At 35.6% G+C, this 14,849-nt stretch overlaps 1 protein-coding gene across 1 annotated transcript; it reads right to left on the minus strand.

The window, feature by feature from the left end:
- Window positions 1–169: 169 nt before the first annotated feature.
- Window positions 170–6,003, minus strand: LOC109156887 (stearoyl-[acyl-carrier-protein] 9-desaturase, chloroplastic). Its single transcript, XM_019304767.1, has 3 exons — window positions 5,630–6,003; window positions 1,524–2,028; window positions 170–1,042 (listed from the first exon to the last, which is right to left on the minus strand). The coding sequence occupies exons 1-3, from the start codon at window positions 5,758–5,760 to the stop codon at window positions 482–484; spliced, it is 1,197 nt and encodes a 398-aa protein (XP_019160312.1). The 5' UTR covers window positions 5,761–6,003; the 3' UTR covers window positions 170–481.
- Between the last annotated feature and the right edge of the window lie 8,846 nt (window positions 6,004–14,849).

Here is a 14,849-nt window from a genome sequence, read left to right on the forward strand (position 1 = left end):
TATTCCCACCGATAACATCTCATACATGGAATTCTAAATAATGTTGCATCATCCAGTTTTTATGGTATCTAATCAAAATTAGAGAAAATCTATATTTACGAGTATAAAAACGAAATTAAAATAATCAACAAAGTAGATTTATTCTTAGCTGCATGAAAATGGCAATAACTTGAACAAAATCAACAAAATTGCATTGATATTGATAAAAGGTTTACAGTAACAAGCACTAGCAAAGAACAGAAATAAACACCACCATGACATTTAAGAAAAAAAGACAACTAGAGCTGACCCTATATGAAGACCTAACGACAACACGATTAAATAACTGTATCTACAACTCAGCATAATATCTCCAGCAAAACCTCTTAACCCAACGATATAAATTTTGATCCAGACTGCAGTTTTAATACACTACCCGCACTTGATAGCGCTTATGGAAAGAGACTTACCTGATTCCAATTCACCACATTATATAGTCCACTCAGAGCTGCACTTCTCTATTATATATCCAGCTAAATGGGATGATGGGTCCTTGTTTGGCTCTACCTTGAGCTCTCTCCTCCAGTCTTCTGATTCTAGGGGGCAATCCACACACGTAGTCTTGAGCTTTTCTCCCTTCAGATGAAAGTCCTGTAATATCTCCCACTTTCCACCTGCCCACGAGAAACTCTAAAATATCTGCATAGTCTCTAGCTGTGTACACACCGAGCCGTTGAGCCACTGCTGAAAAGTGATCAAAGAGGTTATCATCATGGCCATCAAACATCAAGTGTGCTGGCATAGAGATTTTCTTCTTCATCATGTCTGCAAAGGCCAGTACAGTCCCATCAGGATCGATCTCAAAAAGCTTTTCCACTATCTTGGTGTAGGCAGTTTCATGGCGTTTCTCATCAGCGGCGATTGTGCCACAGATTTGAGCCAGTTTAATGTCCCCATACTCCTTAGCTTGTCTAGCAGTGTTACCATGGGAGATAAAAGTTGCCCTTTCTTGGAATGATGTGTAGATAAATCCAAGGTAAGGACTGTTTTCAGTCCGAGGATCCTAAAAGAATAATGAGATAGCTCAGAAAACATTAAAAGAACGCATTTAAAATGTTCAAGTGCAAAGAAAAAGATCAGTGAGGTATAGAAAACTATCATCATTAAATAAGAGAATTTAGAAAATGGTGCCAAAGATGCTTAATTGCCTATATGCTTTCCATCCCCCAAACAACCCCCACAGAAAATTGTAACAAGAATTGCATTTTTGTGAATACACAATTAAGATAGACAGGTGGGCCAAGTGGTCAGGTTAACTGTATTATCACAAAAGAAAATCAAGCTGCATCCATCAGCAGAAATTCATTAAAAGATTCATGGTGAAGCTTAATGCTTGAATAAATACTAAATACAGAGTAGTGTTTTTTTCACTCAAACAGCATGACCCATTTCTCTTCAGCATAAATACATTTAAAATAATGTTTTAGAGAGTTGATCAATGATAAAATACTAATGATACAAATCATGGAGAATAAAATACTTACCATTCCTGACCCAATCAAGTACTGAATTGTTTTCTCAATTGCTCTCATGTCAACTCGCCCAGAAAGGTACAGATATTTATTAAGGAGGTCACCATGCCTGTTCTCTTCAGCAGTCCAAGCCCTTGTCCAAACAGCCCAAGAGGTGGGGCTTGCACCTGTTTCATCCCTAACACCATCAAGTGTGTTGAGCATTGTTTGGTATGTTGGAAGAGCTTCTTCAGTGATCATATCTCCAACTAAAGCTACAAAGTAATCATCTGGAATCTCCCTAGCCCTCTCCCTTAGTTCCTTGACCTGATCATGAAAACCATCTGAAGCAGGGTCTGGTAGAAAATCCTGTGGTTGCCAACACTTTTCAACTGGCTTCAGATGAACTAATATATTTTCCTCAGCCCATTCCTCCATAGATTTGAAGATCTCAATTTTCTGAGGTGGCATAGAGTGTGTTACTTGAACATGGACCTCACGAGGTGGAGTAAAAGGCTTCTTCAGGTTCTCAACTTCCCTAAGCATACGAAAACAAGTTGGGGTGGGATGGGGGACAGGAATAAGAATTTGAAGCATAACATTTTTTAAAGAAAATAAAGTTATCAGAAATTTTCACAATAGGAAACAAGTGAAGATGTGGACAAACCAACAAATGAACATTTTTCAACATCTTATTTTGATCTCAACCATAAATAATGTATACTAGAGCAGCAGGGAACATTCACTTTAAAAGCGGATATCTAATTATGTTGTATGTCTTTACTCCAAAAGAGAAAAGAATCATTTGGTTGATATCAGGGATCACATTGCAGAGATTGCTGAGTCACACTCAAAAAACTAACAAATAATTGCTACACAAACAAAAGTACCCATTTCTAGGGTGGATCTAGGTAACAGATTTCTCATGTATTAACTAGACAGTCTTTGATAATTAGGCTTATGTGCCTGTAGCCTGTTAACTATACAGGATGTTAAAACTAGGAAAGATTAGAAACTTTTGAGCTCGGGTAAACTTCCTCTACATTTCTTTTGTAGCTCATGCCTCTCCTGTATCGCAAATACACAGGTTCATGCATTCACAATTTCTCATTAACACAGTGAGACTATTCTTTATAAAGTACTAATTTCCTTTCTAGCAAGGTGATCTAGATATTTGTCCATAAACATAGACTATAGGGAAGAAATATTTGCCGAATGTCTTCAAGCTCAAAGTTCTCCTTTTAAATAAACTATGCCCTACATTCTCTATGATTCTTTTATGAGCTTAGCTCTAAACGAACATCCAAACAAACAACCTATTAAAATAGCACTTGTTAAAATAGTCCCCACCCCTGCATCAGAACAGAGATGAAGAGAAACAGTAACAGAGGCTGAAACTGCTTTAACACCTATAAATGTTTTACAGGCTCAAAGGTTAAACATAAAATCTCTTGCCTCTACCCTGTCCACGGTGTGAATGTCCACACAATCATGCGTATATTTGTCCCTGAACAAGTGTTCTGCATTGAAATTTATGATAACTAAATATATTTTTCGTGGCTGAACTAAAGTGGGCAATAAAATGTTTGCATCCTAGAAGATCACATACGGTGAAGAACTAATGAATAATAAAATCTAACAAGTGACTGCACAAATCAGCTCAAGCTTATGTCAGTATATGCAAATATTTAAATGAACACATCATAAACCTCAAGGAAATCAGACAAAGTAGAACCTTTCAAAAACACTAAAGTTATTAAGTAAAAAGGAGAAGGAAAAGAAAATTAATTACTACCCATTAAAATACTATCTATAATCAACATTCATAATAATTCAAAATGTTTTATGAAAAACATCCCATTACCAGAATCACTAAACCTAACATTAATCTTTTACTTAAAATGCAACAATCAAATACAACCATTAGGTAATAAATTAACAAACATTTAATATGAGGAAACAAATTAAAAAGGAAAGATGATGACAATGCAGAAAAAAAAAAATGAAAAGAAGATTATAAGGCCCTACTTTATAGCATTATAACTGTATAGATAAGAAAGTAATACTATTTATGCAGCACTTTACAGCTATGAAAATTGGGAGGTGGATAAGTTGTTTTCAGGGTCTAATAATTTGAGAAAGCTGCAAGAAGTTTATTGCCATGGTCAAGGGCCAAGACCATAGTGACTATTACTATGATTCTAAGAAAGTAAGAGAAGAATTCTTCACAGCTACACCTATTTCAAATGTTGTACAGAAAAATGAAAGAACATGATAAATCAGTAGTATTTAGTTGGATTTTGTGCCAGGATAAAGTGTATGGCATTTTGAGATCTCAACTACTAGGGTGTAATGATTCTGAATCCATGGATCAGGTGTTCTCGATGGTTCAAAATGCATTAGGGAACACTAACAATGACAATATTTCCAACAAAACTGCTTTTGTGTCACAGGAAAATAACACTGGAGAGCATCACAGTAGCCAAAATGGAGGTCACTTAATGGGTTTAGAGGTTGTAGTGGACTAAGGACATGTTTCGATTGTGGAGAGCCAAGACATTTTCAGCATCAGTTTACAAAACCATGGGACAACAATTTTATCATCAACATTCAACAGGGATAATAGAAGTTTGCTAATACTGTCTCACATATGGAATTTATGACTAATGAAGAGCTGGCTATGTTCAACCAGATGAGAATGCCATCACAACGTCCATCCACTAAAGAGCTTTCAACTTCTATATCTTCCTCAGAATATTTTGCCCAGATAGGTATTCCAATTACACGCATTTCTTCCTCTTCATGACTGTGAGTCAGTTTTTGGAAGCCTTATGCTTACTCATTGGGAAGTAACTGTTCGAATCATAAAATACCTAAATAGTAAATAATGCTACAAAGAAAGGGGTATTGTATGTCAAACACTAACACTTAAGAGTTGAAGCATTTTCCGGTGTTGAATGGTTCAGGTGATCAACAACAGGGTATTGTGCTTTTCTAGAAGATAATTTAGTTTTGTGAAGCAGGAAGCAAAGTGCCATATCAAGGTCTAGTGAGAAGTCTAAGTATAGGGCCATGGCTCATTCAAACTCTGAGATGTCATGGATAGAAGTTGGTACAAAGACAAGGTACTATTAAGCTTGTGGTGTGATAATCAGGTTGCTATTCACACGTAAAATCACCTTAAGAAGTTAATAGCGCGCAAAAATTTTCACCACAGGAAGGAGATATAATTAGATGTATGTTATTCATTAGAAAACCATCTTGTACTGACTATTAAATTAGTCAATCCAACCATTTAGCTTAGAACTAAACATTGTCAAGCCTTTTTGACCTACATTTCAACAAATCATAATGACATTTGACATATGATGCTCTAGGCTCCAAAAATCATTTAATAAACCATATTGCATTCAGGATCCTTATTTACCACCTAACTGATAATGACATACAATTAAAAAGTTACATACATATATATACGCCACTAAAAATCAAAAAATGACAAGCAAATACACGTATACAGTTTCACTATAAGATGAAAGGAATCATACAAAAAAGCAAAAACGAAAGGCAAAAGGAATCATTTGAGAAAATCAAAGGCAACTATTGAAAAATAAGTTTGAGCACCAAATTTGCAGGATACAACTAGAAAATACACAGGCAGGCATTTAGGAACAAATTCAGCTAAAAAGAAAGATGAAACAAGGAGGAAACCACGTGGTTTAGGTTTCCTTTCATAATTGTTAGGTATGATGACATTAAATACCAAGTTAGAAACACGGCATAAAAACAGCTTGAACATCGTACATTTGAAGCCACAATTAATGCTCCAAAAGAGAAACAATATTTATTTACAAACAACTGAACAAGAGAATCGATCCTGAGTCCCACACCTATGCTACTAAACTATAAACTACAAGTTCTGGAAGAGAAAAAACAATATTTGATTGAATAAACTCTTATAGTAACCTACGAAGAGCATCAGATAAACACAAAATCTCACGGCTCGAACCATGCGTAAACCTAATTAAACCAAAAACACATAAACACAGATCGACAAGAGTGCGAGACAAACACTAACGGCTTACGAGAACCACAACAAAAACAAGTAAAAGTAAAACAAGTAACGAAGGAATGCTCACTTTGTGCCTGAACGGAGGGTTGAAGCCATGACGAACTTGGGAGATCTAAGGCTGCTGCTCGCCATTGGCGGAAGAGCAAACGAAGAACACTTGTGAGACTGCAAGCTGAGGGAGTTGAGCTTGAGAGCCATTTTTCCGCTATTTTTCGGTATGCTTTTTCACGCTCCCTTTGTTTTCGTGAAGATTGGAACGTCTTTTTATTTGTGATTTTGGATGTGATTTTCAGGCTCGCCGTCCACCACACAGACGAGAAACAAATAAAGGACTGACTGGATGGCGAAGAATGCGAAGCAGGAGAGAGAAAGAGAGAAATGAGAGATCAGGGCTGTTGGTGGGACAGGTCACAGGTTGAAGCCAGTTTGGGTGGGGAGTTGGGGCTTTATTTTTTCGGTGCGATTTAATATTCTCATCACAATATATTGTATATGCCCCTGCAATTTTATTAAATTCCATAACATTACTTACACATATTTACATTACGTGACGTAATATTCCGTACCCTACCCTCCCAAAGACCCAAACCACGTAAAATCGTAAATTATTATAGTATTATACCGTACATTTGAGACTTGATGCAGCATCTCCATCAGTGGAGTTTGCTTGATTTTTGAATAAATTTAAGTTTATATGGAAGAGAAAAAGTGAAGAGAGAAAAGAAAACGAGTCTTTACAAGAGCTGTGATTTTTGAACTGAACATGTCCAGTGGGGCCCGCTTGGAAAAAATGGTTGCACCACATTTAGCGCAAATTATGTTGTGCAACTGTGTGCACCATGTATGGTGCACAAGGTTGCAAAAACGACGTCGTTTTGACTAAAAACGCGCGTCCTACTTAAAAAAAAAAAATCAAGTTCGATTCCCGACAATAGCATTTTTTGTGCATAATTTGAACTATATATCCACAAATTCATAATTATATATCCACAGTGAATGAATAATACAAAATCCAGAATGAATGAACTAACTATTCGTATAGTGTATTGGTAAATGGTGCACGAAGTGAGCAAATCAATCCAACTCGAGGTTTGAGACAAGGTGACCCATTGTCTCCCTATCTCTTTATTATTTGTGCTGAGGGGCTTTCATTATTGTTACAACAGGCGCAGTTAAGGGGGGAAATACATGGTTGTAGAGTAGCTAGAGGGGCCCCCTCCATCTCCCATCTGTTCTTTGCAGATGATAGTTTACTCTTCTTTAAAGCAAACGTCCAGAAGGCTAAGGTGATTAAACATTGTTTATCAGTATATGAGGAAATGTCTAGGCATGTGGTAAATTACCATAAATCAAGTATATGCTATAGTAAGAATACACGAGACGATGACAGGGAAGAGGTAGCCAATATTTTAGGGGTGGTGCAGGCTCCAAATTTTAGAAAGTATCTAGGGCTTCCGTCATTTGTGGGCAGGAATCGGAAAGCAGCATTCTCATATATTGAGGATAAGATTAGGCAAAGAATTGGGTCATGGAACAAGAAGTTACTATCGCAGGCAGGTAAGGAGGTCTTATTGAAAAGTGTGGCACAATCTATGCCCACCTTTTCAATGAGTGTCCTTTTATTGCCTATGAATGTTTGCACAACTTTGAGAGAACCATGAACCGGTATTGGTGGAGATCTAAAGATGACCAGGGCATCCACTGGAAAGCGTGGGATAAATTGTGTATCCCTAAAAAGTATGGGGGGTTGGGCTTTAAAGAGTTGCGTGCCTTTAATCTAGCTATGTTGGGGAAGCAGGCCTGACGGTTTCTTACGAAGCCTGAATCGTTGGTGTCAAGAGTATATAAAGCCAGGTATTATCCTAAAGGATCTTTTTTTTTTTATGCATATTTAGGGAATAACCCAAGTTTCTGTTGGCGTAGTATCATGGCGGCGCAGGAGTTATTGTGGAGGGGTTAGGCGCATGATTGGGGATGGAAAGTCAACCCTGATATGGGATCACCCATGCCTTCATGATGAGCACAATGCGAGAATAATTACTGAAAAACTACCACAGTTGGCACAAGCGACAGCTGTGGGTTTAATGGATCAGGAAACGGGAACATGGGATCATGACATCCTAACAGATATTTTTATTCCAACTGATGTGGCACGAATATTAAAGATATCTGTGTCACCGGATTATGAAGATATGTGGTATTGGTATGGAGACCCAAGGGGTGAATACTCGGTTAAAAATGGTTACAGACGAATAGTTAGAAATTATGTTCAGTCAATAGGGGTTTTTGACAAATGGCCCAAACTATGGAAACTCAAAGTACCCCCAAAATGGAAGACATTTCTGTGGAGAGCCTTGAATGATATATTACCCACTACGAAGAACCTGGTTATAAAGAGAGTGGAAATTGATCCAACTTGTGCTATGTGTGGGATCATGCATGAGGATACTATGCACTCCTTGGTCAGATGTGATTATACAATGAACATTTGGGCTCAATCTCACCTTCCAATCCTCAATAGTGTCACAAATATTTTCATGATTGGTTTAATGAAATATTGAATGTTCTAAATGATAATGAAATTATTTATGCAGTGGCACTACTATACTATATATGGCGAGCAAGAAACGGGGATGTATGGGATGCATGCTTACCCAGGCCTCAGACGATAATTGCTACTGTAACCACGGCGGTCAAAGCGTGGCAGCTTGCACACCCCATCCGTACGCACCAGCCTGGGGCTGCCACGATGAATGCCACCCACGCCCAGGTGACTACTGCCGACTCCACAGAGATCATGATGGCTATACCTCCAAACCGTGCGCCTTCTGCCATGCTAAGCTTGAACCATACGGCTACATCACTGCCCAAAGGCCATGGTGGCATGCGGAACCAATGTTATTTTGATGCGGCCTACTGCCATTAGACGAACAAAGCAGCTGTAGGGGCAATCCTCCTAGACGGACAAGGAATGTATATCTCAGCTCTACAGGCACCCATGATAGACTGTTTCTCTCCTCTTATGGCAGAAGCGTTTGCATGCAAAGAAGTTTTGTCCTGGCTATGCGATCATGGAGAACGATCGGTCGACCTCTTAACGGACTGTTTAACGCTTCAACAGTATTTATCACTTGCGATGGGTTCGCCTCGCTCGTATCTTGGCTATGCTATTGATAGTTGCAGAAACTGTATGGTTTCCTTAGATTACTGTTTGATCCGTTTTATTCCTAGATCAGATAATTACTTAGCTCATACTTTAGCATCTACCGCTTTTAATCAGTTTACTACTATGTATTCGGACTCTGATCCGCCAGACTCTATTTCAGCTTACTTCCAATAAATGCCGCACAGGCTCCTTTAAAAAAAAAAAGAACTAAATATCCACAATGAATGAACTAAATATCCACAATGAATGAACTGAATATCCATAAATTCATAACTATATATCCACAAATTCATAACTGTATATCTACAATAATGCTGTTGAGGGGAATCGAAATTGAATTTTTTTAAAATGGGACGCGCATTTCTAGTCAAAACGACGTCGTTTTGCAACCGTTGCACAGCATAACCATTGCCGCATTTAGCGCAACTTGAGTACCTAGAGGATGCGTAAAAGGTTATGTTTTTTTTTCCCCTTGGTTGGTTTCTTTATTATTTTTTTTTTTTCATTTGTTCTCTCTCTTCTCTTTCCTATCATCTTTTATTTTCTAGTTACAGATGCAAAAACTCCTAAAAAAACTACAACTAAACTAAAACGATATTTCCAAAGTTATTATCTTTCACTTTTTACTTTTTTCATTTATGTAGAAACTTTAATAATGAAAACATTCCGTTAACTATTTATTATTATTAACTTACTCATTGCCAAATATTTTTTATCATTTTAATAACAACAACAACAAACAACAATTGATGATGATGTACATTTTATTTTGATATTATTACTGTTGGTTTATGACTTTTGGGCAGTCAACGACTGGGTAACACTACTATTAAAATAACAAGTAAATGAGAAATATAAAAAGAATGTAGAGATAATATAAGTGTTGTATTGCTGAATATTGTGTCCTCTCCTCACATATGGGCTGTAAATTTGACTATTTTATACATATTTTGGGATAAAAACCCTACAAGGAATAGAAATTCTAGACGGTCTTATATTGGGCAATCCTTATACCATGGACAAGGGTTCACACTGCACTATGGACCCTGGTTCATGTGTATGTGTTTTGTGTTGTGACTTTTTGTATCTTGCGTTATGAAATTTTGTACCTTAAGAGTATTAATTTTGTACCTTATGTTATGAATTTGTGTCTTGTGTTGTGAAATTATGTGCCTATGAACACAAATTATGTACCTAAATTAGATTTGAAAAAAAAAAAAAAAGTAAATATAACACATGTATGTGTCTTATGTTATGATTTTATTATCTTGTATTATAAAATTATGTACCTTACGAGTATAAATTCGGTACCTTATCATTTCGACCAAGATCCATAATATATATAGAAGTCGGTTCTCGTGCGGGTGTGGGATTTAATCTGAACCAATGATCTTGCTTAGATCAAGGTCCAGGATTACCAAATTTTTAAACAAAAACGTGGTGGCAATTTGGTAATTTTTACATCTAAGTCAAATTTAAGGTGCGTAAGTTTTGTGTTTAAAGTGCATGAGATTTGTGCTTAAGGTGCGTGAGTTTTGTGCTTAATGTGCGTGAGTTTTGTGCTTAATCTGAGTAGTTGTTAAAATTTAAAGTGCGTGAGTTTTGTGCTTAAGGTGCGTGAGATTTGTGCATAAGATGCGTGAATTTTGTGTTTAATGTGCGTGAGTTTGTGCTTAAGGTGCATGGGTTTTGTGCTTAATGTGAGTAGTTGCTCAAATTTAAAGTGTGTGGATTTTGTGCTTAAGGTGCGTGAGATTTGTGGTTAATGTGCGTGGGTTTTGTGCTTAATGTGCGTCAGTTTGTGTTTAATGTGAGCCATTTTAAAATCTTAAGTCCGTGAATTTTGTGCTTAATGTGCTTTGTTCTGTGCTTAAAGTGCGTGGTTTATGTACTTAATGTGAGTGATTTGTGTTCTTAAGGTGTTTTGTTTGTGTGCTTAAGGTGCTGATTTGTATACTTAATGTGCGTCAAGTTAATGTTTAAGGTGCGTCTAACCGCACAACTGCACGGGAAGCATCGCCCGCACCTGAACCCTTCCCTAGGAATGGCATTCTTAGTGACAACTAATTACTCGCCACAATTATCATAAACTAGTGACAAAACTTGAAATCAACACAATTATTGTCACAATTTAGTAATTTTTGTTACGGAATTATAAAGCGTCACAAATATTTGTAACAATTTTATCACAAAAATACAATATTAGTGACAATAGTATTTTTTTTTTCTCACAATTGTTTCTCATTTCTATGATACTAACTAATTATATTTTTATTGACAAAATAAGTTGTCACAACTATTATAAACAATAGTGATCAACAACTATTTGTCACAAAAAGTATTGAAATTTGTGTCCATGTTATATTTTGTCACAATTACATTCGTTCCCACCATAATTATAATGCCGCCAAAATGCACATACATTTAGTGACAACAAATAGTGACAACGTGCGTTACGATATTATTATTCTAATAATAGTAACAACTTACTCGTAACAAAAACTTACTTGTCACAATTACCATACTATCCATGACAAAAAAAAAAATGTTATCACAATTATCCCGCACAATAGTGTCGAATTATTGTTTTGGTCACAAAAATATATCATTTAATTTGTGACTAAATTACAAAGTGTCACAAATATTTGTCACTAAATACCTTCATTCTTGTAGTGAGTTTGAAAAATAATTTGTGTATGTTGAAGTCAAGAAGCAGGGTTAGGTGTAGTTTTTCTTTGATTGAAAATTATAATTCTTACAAAATATAAATATTTGATTTTAAATTATTAAATTTTAAAAAAATTGATATAATTGTTATGTATAATCAGATAAAATTGTGACAATACACATGTTTGGTACAAAATTGTCAAAATTTGAAGTTTTTAGATAAATTGTCATAAGACATCAAATTTTGAATTTTCACCTATAATCCTATTTTTTAAATAGAGAGCGTGACATTCTTAACCAATCAATTATAATATAATAGTTAGTCTCGTCATTTGTTTATCATGCATACATATAATCTTCAATTATCACTAAAAATTTTCCTGACATATTGAGATACAATATATATAAATATAAATGTGTAGTTCATCTATTAATTTAGCATTTTGGTTGAGAGTAATCGGCCCACACTCAATATAAACATAAAATATGTAGTCGATCAAATAGCTTAGCATTTTAATTGGAATAAAATACAACATTCAATTTCACCAAACATAAATTAACTTCAAACAACAAATATATGACAAAAAAAAACCATAAATTGATAGACTAAATCAACAACTTTTAATAATCTAGCTACAATGGGAAACCAAATGTATATAGCGAGAGTAAAATAAATAATACTCTCCCGTCGCATTTTATGTGTTTGGTTCATTTAATGAGATTTGACTGAAGTTATTTTTAATTTAATTTTTTATGATATTAAGTTTAGTATTAGTATACAAAATTTATATATTTAGAAACTACATTAAAAGTATTATTAAATACAAAAAAAATTAAAAATATAAGTAAAAAAAGAAAGAGTTAGTTTGACTAGTAAATAATAAAACAGGTAGTGTGACGAAATCCTGGTTACCCTTCTAAATGGATGGTCACGAACCCCGGTGGTAGGAGTTTAGATTTTTTAGACTAAAAATATTTAAAAAAGTATAAAACAAATATTACATTGTAAAGAATTATGAGTATTAAAAAAAAAAAAAAAAAAAAAAAACTCCATAGTGAGATAACAAAATTGAAAAAAAAAAAAAAAAAAAAACAAATTTAATCTCCAAAAACACCGACCAATAATGGCAAAAAGGGAATTTCAAGGAAAATGGGCAAAAGTAAAGGTCGGAGAAAACTTCAAAGGATGTCTGATGTAGTGATGTCAGATTCGCAAATATTTAAAAATAGAAAATTGATTCGATGTGGTCGAGGAGAGACGATGATGTGTGGATATTCCACACGGCATTCTGCATGGATCCGTGTTGTATGCTAAATGCTTTTGTTTATTGCCAAGTCACACACTATTCCATCTGTCCAAATGCGTTTATTCATTGTATTTAAGCAAAACAACTTACACTCTTTCAAAATGTCACGTAACACGTGTGTAAATTTCTATATCAAAATTTGTCTAAACTTGCATTGCTTTACCCAATCCTTAGAATAACTTCATCAGAAGGAGTTCTTTTCAAGGTTTTTACAAATTGTTGTTCCAAAAGTTTAAATCCCGACCCCCAGGGCCCTCACGTTCGGCCCAACAAAATATTTAGAAGGATATAAATTATAGTAACTCAACTAAACACAGAAGCTAGACTTGTGGACTAGGAGTCCCTCTCACTTTAAGAGGTCTGTCCATGCGGGCAGGATTTTACAATTTTTTATGCTTAAGTGGAGGTTAGAGGAGAGGAAAAATTTTTAACTCCGACAAATTCAAATTTTTTGTAAGTTTCATTGCAGAGAAAAAAGTTAGAGTTCTTGTGTCAGTTGTGCGTGGGGTAGTTGTTCCCCTTCTTGCCCCACCCCACCCCACCCCCTTATACATCGCATATAGGGGCCTCTTGTGTATTATATATATATATATATATATATATATATATATATATATATATATATATATTAAATGTTTACATATAAGTAATATAGATTTAAATTAGCCAAAGATGAATTAGCTTAGGGGATGGTTAAGTATGTATACATCAAGAGGTTGAATCCATTAGGTATAAATTTGAGTGTTTTATTTTTTCTTTTCAAAATATCTCATTTGTTTTAATCTCCACTAGAAATTTTATTTTTTTCATTGCCCCTATTGCCGTGCCTAGCAGGCGTTGCGCTACATTGAACACGTCACTACGTCAGGGCGTGTGTAGGTGCCTTTTTTTTTTTAATAACTTTTTTGTTAGAATGTTTTTTCCTCATTTTCCCCATTTTCTCTTCATTCTCTTTCCTATTTGGCCTTGGAAAAATCACCAAAAAATTGACTCTGGGAGATACTCTTACAGCACGTTTGGTTCACAGAATGAATTTTGAGGTAATAGGAATGCTATTTCATAAGGAATGGAATATGCAAGGAATAGAATAGGAATTGTATTTTATTGTTTGGTCCGCAGAAGGAATAGACTTTAGAAATTATATTACAGTGTTTGGTTGATTTAAGGAATAGAAATGAAATATGTTTTAAAAGACATAAATACCCTTATAAAAATATATATGTGATGGTGGCGATGGTAGTGGTGGTGGTGGCGGTGGTGGCGATGGTGGCGGTGGTGGTGGGGTGGTGGTGTTGGTGTTGGTGGCGGTGGTTGTGGCAGTGGTGCTGGTGGCGGTGGCGGCGGTGGCGATGGTGGTAATGGCGGCGGCGGATGGCGGTGGTGGTGATGTTGGTGGCGGTGCTGGGGTGGTGGTGGTGCTGGGGTGGTGGTGGTGCTGGTGGTGGTGGCGGTGTCGGTGGCGATGGTGGTGGTGGTGGCGGTGGCGGTGGTGAAATAGGAAATAAATTTAATTGCGGGGGGGGGGGGGGGGGGGGGGGGGGGGGATAAAATAAGATATAGAAACTTTAGGCTATTCCTGAGAACTTAGGAATAGCCTAATACCAGGGGGGCCCCCGGGAATCTCTATTCCCCTTGCAAGGGGAATAGGTCATTCCCGGAAACAATGTTCTTGGGAATACAAGTGGTTACCAAACAAATGAATAGGCCTATTACTGGGAATGCTATGCTATTCCAGGCCTATTCCGTGAACCAAACAACCCATTAAAAAATAGAGGTGTTGTCTAATATATAATTCAATTTAGACTTTTTTATTTTTCTTTATATAAGTGTAAATATAAAATAAAAATGTAATATTTATTGATTTTTTTGTCAAAATATAATGTATAAAATATTCAATAAAAACACAAATCAAAATTTAACATAAAAGTAATATTCTTCATACATATTTATATACAAAATTACTCATCAAATTTCGATATCAATTTCTTCTTAAATTTCATTTCAATGACAATTAAAATTAATACATAAATTCTAGAAATGTAATTACCCAATATGAAAATAATAAATTATATATTTATTTATTTTTAAAAAAATTAGGCTTCTAAAAATTGAGGGTCTTGTATCGTTACCGGCAAACTATATCGTGG

The sequence above is a fragment of the Ipomoea nil genome, unplaced genomic scaffold (assembly GCF_001879475.1).
Source record: "Ipomoea nil cultivar Tokyo-kokei standard unplaced genomic scaffold, Asagao_1.1 scaffold2759, whole genome shotgun sequence".
NCBI classification, from domain to species: domain Eukaryota; kingdom Viridiplantae; phylum Streptophyta; class Magnoliopsida; order Solanales; family Convolvulaceae; genus Ipomoea; species Ipomoea nil.